The sequence below is a fragment of the Triturus cristatus genome, chromosome 1_2 (genome assembly GCF_964204655.1).
Source record: "Triturus cristatus chromosome 1_2, aTriCri1.1, whole genome shotgun sequence".
In the NCBI taxonomy this organism is placed as follows: Eukaryota; Metazoa; Chordata; class Amphibia; order Caudata; family Salamandridae; genus Triturus; species Triturus cristatus.
The window spans coordinates 64,450,721-64,466,601 of record NC_140580.1 but is presented as its reverse complement, the minus strand read 5'-3'; the positions used below and the strand labels follow the sequence as shown (position 1 = coordinate 64,466,601).

Sequence of the window (15,881 nt, the reverse complement as noted above, 5' to 3'; positions counted from 1 at the left end):
CCATGCTGTGTTCTGGTCAGTTAGTTGTACAATACCGAAGAGGCATATTGTGACCCAAATCTAAAACCCTGGTGGAGTGGGTATCCACCAAAGTGTGGTGATAATATCCATTAATACCATTGCTAGTGCTTTTTCTAGAATATTTGGGTTAGACTTGTAGCTGGAAGGAAACCCAGAGACTCCTTTTCCTGGATATTGAATTCACTAATATTGCTCCCAATTCACCTTCAAGAACACACACTAACACACACACACACCACCCACCTCTCAAAGGCATATTCTGAGAAGTTCAGAACTACTCTAATGGCTGCTTATTTAACTAAGTCCTACTCTATACCCCCTGAACATGTTGTAGTTGAATTTGTGACGGATGATTAACTGTCTAAGCTCTTGGCTTTAATGTGCTCCTTTCTTTAGCCCAGTTGCTCAGAAACATGCCACCTCGTTGTCTTATTTACAGTGTTCGCTTCTCCAGCTTGGCAGTGCTGCCAATTTGCAGAGCTGCACTACGATTTATTTGCTGTTCCTTAGAATCCTGATATTGGGGTTAGGGGTTGTAACAGAGCGCTTATCTTTCTGTTAATTTGACCAATCACCCAGCGATTTCAAGGAAATTAACCAATATATTTGGATATTACAGGAATGTTCATTATTTCATACCCTGTCTATCTGTTGGGCCTTATTAATAAAGAAGGGAGATGAGAAACGTAACGTATTTATTGAATTGGCTTTCATTTGGTCAAAAGAATGACTTTTTTTTTTATTGGACCTTTTAATTGTGATTAGGATGGAGAACCTCTATTAGATTGAATTGAGGCATGGCAGTGTGAAGGATTTCAGGATGCGGATTAGGGCAGTTTCCTGTCTGACCTATTGCTTTCTCATGTGAGAATCCTTCTTTGCTTCAGGTGACACCACATACAGATGTCTACTGTAGAGACACTTATTGTATTAAATGTTGCACCTTTATAAACTTGTTGAACCATTCTACATCTGTCTGGCTGGTTTGGATCAGATATCTTTTTTTGTGTGACAGAGCTGGGGTGGAATGGTGATTAATATTCCAGAAACTGGATGAGTTTTAAACCTTGATGGAAGTTGTTTGAAAGGATGCCCATGGTATCTGCTTATTTCACAATATATTTTTATCATGTTTTGGGGTGGGGTTAATTCTTCTTATCCATATTTGATTACCAACAAAAAAAATCTGTATCCTTTGGATGTTAAAGGAAAACTAACATTAAAATCAATTACTTGATTATTGAAAGTTCAGTATTATGTTTATTATATTGCAGCAATAGTATACAAAAGTGGATGGTCCCATATGTGAAGTTTGAATGAAGACTGTAATTGTTTAATTGGACTATTCTTGTTCCTTTTGTAGTATTTTTTTAATGTGTTTAATTGGAATGTCAACTGCCCTTACGATGACTGATTTGAGGTCAATTCTTTCAATAGTTAATCCTTCTCAGCCTGGTTGTCAGTGAAGCAGGATCTGTAGACTGCTTCCATGTGGGGATAGAAATTCAGGTGGGACTCACTTTGAGTGCTACTAGTGCCTTGCTGGGAAAGCTCTGTATGACTTAAATGTGGTGGTGTGAGAGTATATTTCCCAAATGAGTATTCATTTGTCAGATTGTGCTGCCTATATATGTAGCAACTCTGATCAGCTCTTTATTATCTTTTATTTATATCTAAAGAGCATGTACACCAGGGGTCCTTAGTTCTAGTAAACGGTAAGATATTTTGCAGCAAACCACAGGTTTTAAAGCCATGCAAAATTACATGTTGTCGAAAAAGCTTGTGGGGAGTGGCATAAGGTGTGGGTTAGTTGCAGATTATTCCATAGTTGTCTGTCTGAAACAGCCACCTACCTACATGCAGTTGTTTTAAGCTAGCTTATATTTTAAGTGCTTCTGTTCTTTTCACTAACATTGGTCTCTTCTACCTTCAGCTTCCTGTCTGCCAATTTTCCCACCTCGAGGGGTTCATGATGACAGAGAGTGGACCCAAATGGGCTTGTGAGTATTGTACGTTTGAAAATTGGCCGTCTGCAATCAAGTGTACCATGTGTCGAGCACAGAAGCCCTGCCCATCCATCATTACCGAGGAGCCCTTCAAAGGGGGCTGCAGCGATATTGGCAGGGATTGGGATGCTGGCAGCATCGAAGGTAGTGGTGGGAGTCCACTCATATGCCCAGACTCCAGTGCAAGACCTCGTGTGAAGGCCTATGGGGTTGATAGCAGCACTAAGTGGTCCTGCCACATGTGCACTTATCTGAACTGGCCACGGGCTATCAGATGTACTCAGTGCCTGTGCCAGCGGCGCACCCGCAGCCCCACTGAGTCTCCCCAGTCATCAGGCTCTGGTTCTCGGCAAGCTCCCTTCTCAGTTGACCCTTGCGTGGAATACAATGATAGGAATAAGCTGAACACAAGACCCCAGCGCTGGACTTGCTCTGCTTGCACCTATGAGAACTGGGTAAAGGCCAAGACGTGTGTGGTATGCGATCATCCGAGGCCCAACAACATTGAAGCAATCGAACTGGCTGAGAGTGAAGAGGCATCCTCTATTATTAATGAGCAAGACCGTGCCCGTTGGAGGGGAAGCTGTAGTGGGGGCAATGGTCAGAGGCGTTCTCCTCCCACATCCAAGCGTGAGGCTGATATGAAAATGGATTTCCAGAGGATTGAACTGGCGGGGGCTGTTTGTGGTAAAGAGGAGCTCCAGGTGGACTTCAAAAAACTGAAACAGATAAAGAACCGAATGAGGAAGACTGACTGGCTCTTTCTGAATGCTTGTGTGGGTAAGTGCTGGCGGCTCATTCCAGGGTGGAAAACGTAGATAATGCCCATTTGTAATGTAGCTTGAGCATCAGTGGTTGGTGAGACTTTAAAAAAAAAACAAAAAAAAAAAAAACAGGAACGTATTTGTCACATGAGTACTTATACTGTAAGCTTTATCAATGCAACCCTTCCTGTTAAGTCATTATATCACACCACGCATCCTTCACTGTTAGAAAGACCCTAACTATGTGATGGAACAGATTGCAATGTTTTGTACTCCATTCCTTTGAACAACTTTATAGAGTTCTATCGGTTTCTCGACTGCACAAGGGAGTCATGTTTAATAAATGTGTTAAGTGAAAAACGCAATTCATGTCAGACTTTCAAGTTAGTGACATAAAATATACTTTTTATCCAGATGAAACTCAGTCACTCGGGTGTTATCCTGAAAATGTGCCTTTGGTGTCTCCCTCATGGCCGTGTGTTGGACATCCCTTACCTGTATAATCCTTTTTATCTTGTAGTGCAGGGTGTTTTGTTCCCCTTCGAGAGGAAATGCATAGCTTTTTCTTCTTGCTAATTGTCCCTAAAGCCCAATGCAAGCCTCAAAATCGCGGCTGATACGGTTAAATCATTTTTCGGGTTCGTACTATAGTTTCATATAGTGGTATTAGTTGGCATCGAATGCTCTACAAGTCGACATGTTTAGGTAAACCTACTTGCTAGGTTTTTAGGTCTCGGCTCGCGAAAGCAGCGCGCATGCGCTGCTCTCGTCATAAGAGCTTTTGGAATCAATACAGATTTCAAGCTCTCGGAGTTGAAGCCCCGCCCATCTTTCTCATTAGCTGGTGTCATCCTGCATGCAAAATGCAGGGTCATGATTGAAAAGGAGGCTTCTTAGTCCCTACTTGTTGCCACCTTGTCTCCTTTTAGGCCCGCCCACCGGGATTGCATCTTTCACTTGCGGCGTAACACACATGATCTGCTATGCATTATATTTTTCCCAACGCCGACGGCTTGTTTTTTCTTGCCAACGTGTCTGTCGCTAGCTTTTGTAAGCTGAGGTGGGTTTGGTGCCTAAATAGTTTTTTGTGACGTTACATGAGAAATAAACCCCGAATATGACGGGGCTATTTTAACGGAGCGCTTGTTTTGCGATATCTTGCGTGAGCAGCTTTCCAGCATGCACCCTGGGCAAAATAAAAGAAGAAAAATTATCCCTCCGACATTTCTCTCCGGTGTTTTTTCTTTCTTTCTACTTCAGAGGCACAATATATACTGAACAGAGCACAACATTGCTTGCAGTCGCTCACTGGAACTATTCCTGACAACGAGAGTATCTACAAACATCGCTGAGGTGGACAACTGGCCCATGGGGCTCAGAAGGTAGTTAGTTACTTGATAGATAAACCACAGCATACCGCTGCTCTGAGGCGCCATCCGCAGCTCTCTGCTCGCAATAGATTCTTTCTCTACTGGGGCTTTTTTTTTTTTTCTTTTTGTAGCGCAAGTTACATTTAAACCCAAAACAAAATAATGGTACATTTGTAGAAGGGGGAAGCAGTGATTAGGGCCAGTTGTGGACGCGCGGTAGGGGCACAGGGCCAATTCTGCACGGATGGCTGGAATCAAGCGGTTGGAGGAGGCATGTCCCATTTAAATGTACAATTTGTAGCACAGCCGGTTTAGGAGGGGGCGGGGAGAGGCGGCCTCCGAGAGGGAATAGGAACTGCTGCTGCGTTTGGTTAATGCTAAAAATCGGAAACCATGTTTTCTCACTCAGGAAGTGATGGGCGGGCAGGCATGCACAAATAATCTGACTATATACACAATGCAGCCAATTAGAAGGAACTTTAGGCAAGAGATGAGATGCTTCATCCCCACGAGGTCGGATGCAGAGGCCCAATAATGCACCAGCGATGGGATTCTGTATCCCCCGCCGCTGCAGTGGTGCACATGCACGCCGGTGTCGCGTGCATATAATGTACACACCATCAAACTGCAGTCCAGTGCTTAGGTCCTTATCGCCCCGAAGACATGTGCACGCGGTGGACATACAGCGGTCCCAGCTGCCATCGACACATAGCCAGCGGTAGATATGCCCTTGCATCACTACAACGTGCACTGTGCAAAGAATGCACACAGAAGCCATCAATATATATGCCCCCCTTACAGGTGCATCGGCACTCTACAGGCGTGAGCGCGAAATGTCAGAGCAGCTATACATACATGTACGACCCACTGTGAAATGGCATCACCAAGGTGTGTACATACAGTGTACACACGCAAGCCATGAAGGCACATCTCACCGTATGCTTTCATCTGCCCCCCGATTCATGCACGCTACAGTAACTGCCACCATCGAATCCAATGCCAACTGGCTGGAAAGACACTGCTACGTATGTGCGTCCGTGTGTGTCCTTGCGTATGGTCCACTGGGTTGATAGATAAACGCGAAATGAATCCATGAGCCTTTCTTCTCGTTTTAGCGGCCCAGAAGCTCAGCAGCTGAAAGACGTGCTTAAAGGCCGCTCTTGGCGCGATTCATTCGTGTTTATATTTGATGTGTGGAGACGTGAAAGCCATAAATCTCAGAACACATATGCATTGATTCAACTGCAAACGCTCCTCTGTTTGCGGAAACGGTTCGGATGCTCAGTTGAAACACATTTGAATTCAGCCGCCGAAGGCAGGTGTAACATCGTGTCGACAGCTAAGCCAGGCACATTCACACCCCCTCAAATCAACGCCAGGCTCGAATTAAGGAGACAAATCGGCATATATGCCGAAAATACCACAAGTAGATACATGCATGAGAACATGTCTGTCCGTGTAAGAAACACTTGAGAAGGCGGGAGTAATGCAGCCAGGAGTCAGCCAAATTTCTGCACAGCCTCCCTGTCCCTACAACCCCTCCTACATACATCGGCGTACGCCTCCAGGCATTTTGGTGCGCACCCCCAGAGTTTGTTCTTTCAGACGTGACCTTGTATATGTAAGCAGTTTTTACCCCCTCCAGACACGTTTTTATAGGGGTGCAGCAGTGTTGGGGTGTGCAGTGCTGACCACAGACAAAAGGTACATACAGCTCACCTCAAAGTGATGCGGGGAGAGAATTAATGACGTGGCACACACCCCTTCACGGGTATGTTACACATTCGAGAGGGCTCGCCTCAGCTGATTGGAAAACAGATTATTTTCTGGTTTGTCCTTTCTCTTTCACTTATCCCCCGGCCTTCTGTCGTTTCATGTGATTGTTATACACTTTCGTCAGGAAAGTAGTGGCGGGGTAGAGGGAGGGGGTCATAGGGGCGAAGTTGCACACACGGTGCTATGGCAACACTGAGGTTGAACGTGGCAGACAAAGGAAGGGTGGGGAACATGGGAGAGGGGAGCAGGACACACCCAGGGTGGGTTGTTGACACACTGTATGAACATGATACACACGCGGTGAGCAAATGAATTAAATACATCGTATTTGAGGTGCACACGGGGTGGTTTGGTTCATTCGGTGGACAGTTTACACAGAGCGGAATGGTTTACACCCAGAGTGGATGGGTTACATGGATTATGATGAGTGGGTTATGCTAAGGGTGGGTGGGCTACATCTAGGGTCTCTCAAAGCAGGGTTAAACCTGGTGGGTATGTTGGCCGCAAGGGATATGGGGTGCCCAGCTTGTGCCCTCACGCACAGGATGCGTTAGAAATAAGGTAAATGATGTACATGCATGTTGGGTAACCTTACGCATACTTAGTTGGTGGTTTGCATAGAGAGAGTGCAGATTACATACTTGGTGGCTAAATTACGACTGGTCCTAGTATGTTGCATTGACAATTCATGTGTCACTCACATGATTAGTTGGGTAGAAACATGTTTGATTGGGTGCACTGTAGACATGGTGGGTGGGTTACCTGGGAGAGGCTGATAGATTTATAGACAGCAGGTGAGTTAACTACAGGCAAATTGGTTACACATGGGGTGGATGGTTGCATAATTATTATGTGGGTCACAAAGAGAATGGATGCCTTACTTGCAGGGTTAGGGGATCAAAAACAGACAAACGGGTAATGAAAAAGGTCATGAAATTACACATGAGTGTACCAGGTACATGCATAGTGCATAGGCGACACAAAGTATGAGTCGGTTACCCACAACATATGTGAGTTACTTGCCCACAGGGTGGGAGGGTTATACTCCAAGTATGCAGGTCACACACATGGCTGGTTTGTTACACAGGATTATTGGGCTACACAGAGGGCAGGTGGGTTGCACAGACAGTGGGTGGTGATCTCACAGGGGATGGTCTACAAGCAGGGTAGATGGGATGCATATAGAGTAGATGCATTTCACACAGGGTGGGATCCAGACAGGAGGGGTAAGTCAAAAGTAGGGGCAAAAGGCTGCACAAATATGGCATGGTCTATACACAGGGTGGGTGGGATAACCTTTGGATGTGCGATTTGTACACAGTGGGTGGGTTAGAAAGAGGAAGTGGGATGTATACACAAAGTGGGTGGGTTGCACCCATAGTCAATGGTTTGCACAAAGGGTCTGAACTTTAAAGAGAGGATGTGAGATGTATTCACAACATGGGTGGGATTCACACTTTTCAAGGAGGGTGGCTGTGTTTTATAGAGAAGAGTGGGGTTGCACACACTCTAGATGGGTTATACATGAGGTGGATTGGTTCCAGAGAGGATGTGAGATTTAAACAGTGTGTGGGTTGCCCACATCATGAATGGGGTGTAGTCAGTGAATGGGATACACACGGAGTGGGTGGGTTAAACAATAGAATAGAGTTTTCCGACAGTAGGACGGAGCTGAAGCTAGCGTTAAAAGAGTTGCACACAATATAAGTCAGTCAGTGGTGACATACATGATGAGTGGAATAAAAAGATTATTCTAGAAAATTAACCCCTTAACTGCTGAGGATTTTCCACCCCATTGCTTATTTGTTGGCTAGTGGGAGTTCTTCATGCTTACACCTGCATAACCTTATTTCCACAAAAGGTATCCACAGCAATACCTTTTTTCCCAACATCATGGAGATTCTACACGTACCAAGAGTTTGTGAATTCCCAAGAAGGGGACTGAGAAAATAGCCTAAACATTTAGGTTTTTGGGGGGAAAAATGGGGAAGAAGCGCTCCACAATAAACTTTTTATTTTTTTAACTAAGAATGGCACAAACAAAAGGTTTGCTGTGCTAAAATCACTATCTTCCCAGCTTCCAGGAATATGCGGAGATGTATGGGAAAAACATTTTCTGTACCACAGCTTTGCCATTTTTCTAAGAGGTAGCTCATTTTTCTTAATGTTTGTACTTTCAACATATTTACAATTTGTGGCGGAACCAGGTGTGAAACCCATAGGTGATGCCAGAAAGCTATACATGTCTGAAATGTACACATAATTCTGAATTCAGCACAGGGTAATTTGGGCAGGTCCAGTAAGGTTTACCTAAAGAAATAAACTCCTGAAACAAAACAAGCATTGAAAATGCAATAGGTCTCGCCTTTGATTAAGTTAAAGCCATTTGCTTTGCTAATGGTAAAGTAAAGCAAATGGCGTTAACTTAATGAAAGGCGAGACCTATTGCATTTTTAATGCTTGTTTTAAATGGTCTCCATCCTAAACTACTGACCGAATCTTAGAGTTCTAGAAGACGCTCTGAAATGGTCCGGCAGCATACCTAGCTGTTCCTGCTTTGACTAGTCTGACGATTAGGGCGTCAGTGAATGAGACTGTCGGCGCTTCCCTCTTTTCTCTGCTTTTAGAAATAATTGTGCATGACCAAGTGTTTATTCGGTGCCTCCCTGTAGACTAGCCGAGAGAGACCTCGTTTTAAATGTTGTTCCAAGTGTTGCGTCACGTGGACTCTGATTTTGAGCCTGGTCAGCCGGTCTCGTACTTTTGTGTGTGTGTCAAGTCAGACATTTGAGAGCAGGAAGGGAGACTCCTTGAAACGCACCCGTCTAATGCTGCTGCTTTTGTGGCCTGAGCCCGGATAGTGTCATTCCTTTATTACTTTTCTAACTGCTGTTTCACTAAAGGTTAGCACTTCTGCTTATGGCTGACTTGCCAGGGAACAAACGCCGCGCGCCCCTTAAGTGCTCTGTCCTGATGCGGATTCCGAGGGTTCAGTGAGTAGCCGGCGTATTTTATGCTGTATTGTAGGCAGGGCTTGTAAATGATCTCTGCAGCGCTAATCTGCGGGGTTTATTAACGTGTGACCGAGGCGACAGACCGGGATTCATGCATGTGCCTCCAATGCTGCTCCTCGTAATCTGAGCACAGTATGCCCTCGAGTTTGAGGTCGACTGTACCCAGTGTGCGCTTGTGTTTTACGGCCCGTGCATGTTTTCCTCTTCTCACTATAGACCTTACACCCTCCCAAATGAAGAAGAAAACCATCCTAGAGAATGCGCCCAAGACCCACCCATCTTTTGCAGCCCCCTTGGTCGCATTTACAAGTGCAAGACGAGCTGTTTACGTTGAACGAAAGCAGTCCTTCCTGTCCTTTCCATTCTCTCTAAATACTGGGCAGTTCTATTATTAGACCCGTGAATCATTGCCGAGTCAGCAGTGTGCCGCAAGCATCTGCAGGTCACCGCTGTGTGTATTTGTGAAGCATGTGCACGCTTATGATGATGTGTAGGTCGGCACTGTGTGCAGATGTTTTGTAATGTGCTTCTGAAGTTTGCGAAATACTGATCTCTAATGCAGCACTTCGTGCAGGTGAGCTATGATCATTCGAGGGCCAGCAGTGTCAGGCGTGTTTGCGCGCACGTGCCATAGTAGTTTATACGTTTGCGGTGGTGATCGGCTAAAACGGTTAATTGGTTATCTGTGCCCTTTGGGTCGGGGGCTTTCAGTTTGTGTATGCAGGAATATTTGTAAGCTTCACATAAGATTGGCTTTTCGGATCGAGCCCTAGCATGGCCCCAGAGCTTCTCTCCCCTCACCCGCCTAGATGAGGGTTCCGCAGGTCTTCATATACTACCTACTTGTGTTCAATCTATAACTTGCATATTGCCTTTCACTGTGATATGAGCCTGCATCCATTTCTGACTTCAGAATAAATCAAACCAATGCAATACCAGAATGTGGACCCTTTCATTGAAAGTAACATGCCTAGTCAAATAACAGCTACATGAACATGCTGTAGTAGCTCTCCTGATTTCTTGAGAATGTATATAGGATACCAGCTAACAGTCCAGTCCTGGCGTGGGGTTCATATTGTCGCGGACCAGTTCAATGATCTGCCTTCAGTCTCTATATTCCGTTGCACGCATTCATCATGCACATCTGATGGGCACACAGTTTGAGTGGGATTCATTTACAGGATTTATTTTTTTGATAATCAATTTTATTGATTTCCAATGAATACATATTCATCAATGAAAACATAACCAGCTTTTCACACTTTGAGCAGTACACAACGGCGACAGATAAAAATGGGGTGAAGAAGCCCCCCACCTAGAGGAGTCCGACGTACACCAGGCGACAATGTCCACAACCATGTCTATAGTAAAAATTCAATTAGTTCAGACTTCTACCACCCCAACCCATTTACCCCACACTCTTTGGAACTTTTTAGGGCAACCACGGGCAGCATACATTGGATGTTCCTGTGCTGCACACCAATCTACCCCTCTGCGCCACCGCGTCATGGAAGGGGCCACCGGGTCCAACCAAAGGGCTGCAATATCTCGTTTAGCCACCATCAGGGCCGTGGTGAGACAATGCTTCTCAGCCCTGTTCCCGTCCAAACCATCAGTCACCCCCCCAGAGTATGTTCATAGGGTTCAATGGGACCTCCCAGCCCAGGACCTCTGTAAGATCAGTGGTCACTAAGTCCCAGTAATGCATAATATCGGGACAGAGCCATACCATGTGATAATCTGCTTGGGGGCACTGATAGTGGGGACAGGAAGCATCAGGCCGGAGCCCGGAGCGATGAAGGCACAATGGTGCGAGATAGGCCGCGTGCAAATAGTATATTTGAACCAATCTGAGCAGCGCAGAAGCTGTAACTATTTTAGGGGCCATCAGCGCATCCCTCCTATCAGCATCATCTAATGGACCAATCCAACCCGCCCATTTATCCCAGAGAGAGGAAAGGGAATTGGGGGGGTTATTTATGAGGGTACGGTAAATGCGGGGAATACCCCCCCCCCCCCCCCCCCCCCCCATCTCCCAAATTACCAGTCATAACCTGTGCTTAAGGCGGGCTATATTCGGGCAAGGAAGTCCCCTCCGAGATGTGGAGTGCATGGTGCAACTGATGATAGCAGTAGAACTGAGAGGCGTGGAGGAAGAACCGGGTCTGTAGTTCTGAGAATTCATGAATATGGCTCCCAGTGAGGTCCCAGGTTCTACACCCAGAGAGGGTGGCAACTTCCTTGAGCTGTGTTCCGCACCACAAGAGGGTGTATTGGGTTAACCTACCTGACCCGCGGGTGTGGCGCAGGGCAGCTCGCCAGGCCAAAAACAACCCACGAGTAACTTCCGGCAAAGTGTAGGGGATAGCAGTTCCGTAGAGCATCCCTTGGGTACCTGATAAACCCAATGCATGCAGTTCCAGGCAGTAGGCCGTTTATGCCCAACTGCCATTGAACCAGTCATGTACGGTAAGAAGCCTGCTCGCCAGATAATAGAGATGAAGGTTAGTAATTCCCAACCACCCATCAAAGGGCGGAATCCTGCAGTGAATAAGGACCAGTCTCTGTCTCCCATGCGGGAGATAGCGTCAATGATTGATTACTTTGGGAGTAATCGGGCGATCGAGGCCCTCTGCCTCAGCGTCAGTGAGTCGTGAGAGGGGAAACCTTTCACTCCGGAGGAGCTCCGAGAAAGCGAGCTCTAGTGGTTGGGCAGAATACAAGGAAGCATAGCATGATGTAAAACATTGGGCCACCGCTGTGGGGGCCTGATGGACCACCCCCTGGGAATCCATCACCTCGGGAATAATACGGTTAGCCATAGGATAAGTGGCCAAGCGGTGGAGGAGCTCCCCTTTATCTCCCCACCCATACATCCGCAACACGGAGGACCTCCACAACAGCTTAGCGGACTCCATGGAGGCCTGTCTGAGCTCGTCCCTAAGGAATGCGAGCTTCCGATCCTGAGCCTCCGTTCGGTCTTCATGCAGATGGGCCTCCAGCCGGGCAGCTTCAGCCTCCAGGAGTGTAAGCCTGGCCTCCTGTTTCGTACGCTGGAGCTAAAGTTGGCCCTTGGCAAGCCCGCAAATTGTTGCCTTAGCGGCCTCCCACAAGGTACCAGGGGACGAAACAGAGTCTTGATTAACGGCAAAGTAGTGACTCAGTTCGAGCCCTACATGCTTCTGGAAATCCTAGTCCTGGAGAAACCAGGTGTTAAGCCGCCAGACCGGGCGTGAAGAGGCTGGGAGACTACCTAGGCGCATAGAAACTGGGGAGTGATCCGATATGCCTCTGGGAAGGATAACGATGTCCTGAATCAATCGACAGTCCAGAGCCGGAAGAAACAGTCTAACCTGGCCTGTGTGTGATGGGCAGCCGATGTATGGGTGAACATCTGAGTAGCCGGGTGCCAGAGCCGCCATGCGTCTCCCAACCCCAGGGTCACGACCCAGTTTGAAAGGAGTGTGGAGTGGGATACCCGAGAGACAGAAGGGACTGTAGCAGGGTCAAGGTTCGGGTCCATAACCGCATTGAAGCTCCCCCCTAACAGTGGAAACTAGCTAAAACTAAAACGCGCGGGACTGGGAAACGTGGAGGAACCCTCCTCCTTGCAGGATGTGTGTAGCTGAGCCTGTCTAAAGTTTGAGCAGTGATGAGATGTAATTTACAGGAATTTTAAACGTACTTTGCATCACTTATTCACTCTGCATGTGCTATATAATATTCGTGATGTATGCACATTAATATTGCATTACTGTAAACTGTGATACACACATACATAGTTCTACGTTGAGAAACATTCCATCACAGGCTAGTAGTCTGCAGTTTATAATCCAGAGTGTATGCTTCTAATTATGTAACAGTTATCATTCTTCACACTTACTTTATTCAGTCTTAACCTCTTCTACTTGATTTATTTGCATCTCTGAAAAGACTCCTGTTGTGTTCCAAACACCCTGAGAATCCATCCTCTGACAAATGTGTCTCAACAATAGATTAAGCATTTTTCAAATGATAGTGGATCAATTTTAACTGCTTTCAGTCGTGCCACTTAATTTTTTCTGTAGGAGCACCTTCATGGATAGGTACTCGAACTTGATGCTAATTTCTTGTCAATGTCGATTTATAATTATTTTCTGATTCTGAAAATGCTTACAGTTTGCATACATACAGTTTGTGGAGTGTATACAAGGGAATGTACCTTTTTGTTTTTAAAGATCACACTTTCATATTCCCTCTACTACATCTCCTTCTGCCTTTTCCACAGACGACTCAAATGGGAGATCCAAGGAAAAACGTTGACAAGAAAACAAGCGGGTGCACCTGCTCGACACAGATATCCAATTTCAAGCAGGTCTTCACAACTTTCTGCAGATTGTGTTTGCAATATAAGAGTACCACATTTGCCCGATTCAGACTGTTCAGGAGCCTGCTTTCCATTGCAACCAGTTTCAGGTGGAGTAACCTGGTCTTCGGCTACTGCTCCCAGTGCACCCTCTGCAGGGGTCTGGAATATCCAGCCCTGTTTGATGCCTGGTTTTCCTGTAGCTCTGGTAGCTCCTATTTTACCACACCCTGTGCTACCTCTTCCACCTCCTCATAGAGCATCTCTGGTCATTCCTGTTGAGCGTCCTCCGGAATCGCCAACACCTAGAAGAAGATTTTGCACTCTTTGAAAGTTCTAGGAGTTTTCATCTTAGGTCCAGCTCTCCTCTGTGTTCAAGATCTTCACATTGTTCAAGATCTCTGCAGTGTTTATAGACAGCATTTCATACTTAACCACCTCGGTTTGCCAATACGTGTGCACTTTGCTTTCGATTTTCCCCAACGAGTGTCTCAAAGATTTATAATATGGTTAATTAGCTGTTGGTCAGGGCAACCACAAACCTTAATATATCTATTTCAATAACCGAATGTAAAACAGCTGGCTTGTTTTTTTTTGTTTTTATTTATGCTTTCTCCTGAGAATGAGAGCAAACCAGTAAAACCACTTGGACAAACGGTTTGTAACATGTCTGTAACCAGACCGAATAAAGTGATCGTTACTTGCTCTGGCCATTCACCTGATCCTTCTGACAAAGGGTTTCCAAGATTGCTGCAAGAGTGGATGGTGGTCTCCAATAAGTTAATTGGTGCTGCTGCAGATTGTGCTAACCTGATTGCTCATTATTACTGTCATGGGCTAGCTTTATACTGTTTGTCCTGGCTGCGCCATACCTGTTTAAAACCAGGAGCCCTACGCCAAACTTTAAGCTTATTTTTCTCTACTACCCCTCTGTTTGGGCCAATGCGTAGGACGTAATGTATCGCATTAAGGTAGAACTGGAGACTTTTATGGTGGTGAATTGTAGAATAAAACACAGTACTGGATTTATTTGCAGCAGAGATTTGATACTGATGCTGAGCTACTCCTGAGGCGGAAAGCCGGGAGCAACGATTGTTTTTATAACTTGTACTTGTGTTTTTAATTGGTGGAACCTTCACTTGCTTACCTGACACTTCCCTCTGGCTACTTCTCCCCGCGCAGCCAATCAAGGTGCTGCTGCGGGTCGCAGAAGCTTCGCCGTCATTCCCGGGGAAGCCCGGAGCCCAGGCCACGCCCCCTGCCACCAGGCCACGCCCCTTTCTCTATTAACCACGCTCTTTCCTCTGCGCGCTGTTGATTGATACTGAGCTACTCCTGAGGCGGAAAGCCGGGAGCAACGATTGTTTTTATAACTTGTACTTGTGTTGTGTTTTTAATTGGTGGAACCTTCACTTGCTTACCTGACACTTCCCTCTGGCTACTTCTCCCCGCGCAGCCAATCAAGGTGCTGCTGCGGGTCGCAGAAGCTTCGCCGTCATTCCCGGGGAAGCCTGGAGCCCAGGCCACGCCCCCTGCCACCAGGCCACGCCCCTTTTTCTTTATTAACCGCGCTCTTTTCTCCGCGCGCTGTTGATTGATACTGAGCTACTCCTGAGGCGGAAAGCCGGGAGCAGCGGTTGTTTTTATAACTTGTACCACACACCCTGTTCTAACTCCCCTGCCAAGAGTCAAATATGATTCCAAACAACTGCATGCTCTACGACCTAAGTTTGAGCAGGAAGCTACCATCTTTGACATGTCGGGCCAGTTTCCTCAGACCTGCCTTCACTGTGGCTTCTCTCTGGGAGTTCCACAGTTGTGCAGCTGCTTTGGCCCTCGAACGTCCCTTGCAGACACTTTACAGTTTACCTTCCTTAGTTTAAACTGTTGTTCCCTCCACCGGCACAAACGTGAGATCTTTGACTTACTGGTGGAGGAATCACCAGATGCATTGTTTCTTACGGAGACCTGGCTCCATGAGAGTTCAGCTCCGGATGTTGTGGAGGCATTGCCCACTGGCTATGCTATAGTCAGGTACGACCGACCCAATAAGCTCGGGGGGGGGGGGGGGCACGCATAGCAATTATCTTTAACAATGTTTTCCAATGTCAATTTGACCCCGTTAAGATCGGCAATAGTGAATCTGCCTCTTTTAAACTTGCACTTCATCCCAAATTTACCCTTAGTGGACTCCTGGTTTATCGTCCTCCTGACCCCGTGAATGCCTGGACGGCCTTGCTCTCGGAGTATATTGCCTCAGTCCTTGCTACATCTAGCAACTTTATGCTAATTGGAGACCTTAATATCCATCTGGAGGATATTAAGAACAGCACCAGCAGCAATCTTATTGCTGACCTAGAGGCTATGAACCTGATCCTCCAAAACCAAGGCCCTACTCATCGCGGCGGTCATTTTCTTGACCCTGTTTTTTCAAACATCTCCCAATTGCTATGTTCTCTGGCCTTGCCCATTCTATGGTCTGATCACTATCTGATCAAATGTTCATTGTCTGTGAGTAAAGTCACACCTCCTAGTAGTACCCCAGTGAGAGTTACCAAAAGAGATTGGGCCAAGCTGGACATTGC

The 15,881-nt window shown here is 46.3% G+C and overlaps 1 protein-coding gene across 2 annotated transcripts in view; it reads left to right on the top strand.

Annotated features, from left to right (window-relative positions):
• Positions 1-15,881, top strand: part of ZRANB1 (zinc finger RANBP2-type containing 1) — a 299,913-nt gene that overhangs the window by 24,780 nt on the left and 259,252 nt on the right. For both annotated transcript variants that reach the window (XM_085601498.1, XM_085601489.1), the window contains exon 2: positions 1,955-2,807. In XM_085601498.1, coding sequence (XP_085457624.1) covers positions 1,991-2,807 — 817 coding nt within the window. In that variant the 5' untranslated portion in view covers positions 1,955-1,990. The remainder of the gene's footprint in view (positions 1-1,954; positions 2,808-15,881) is intronic.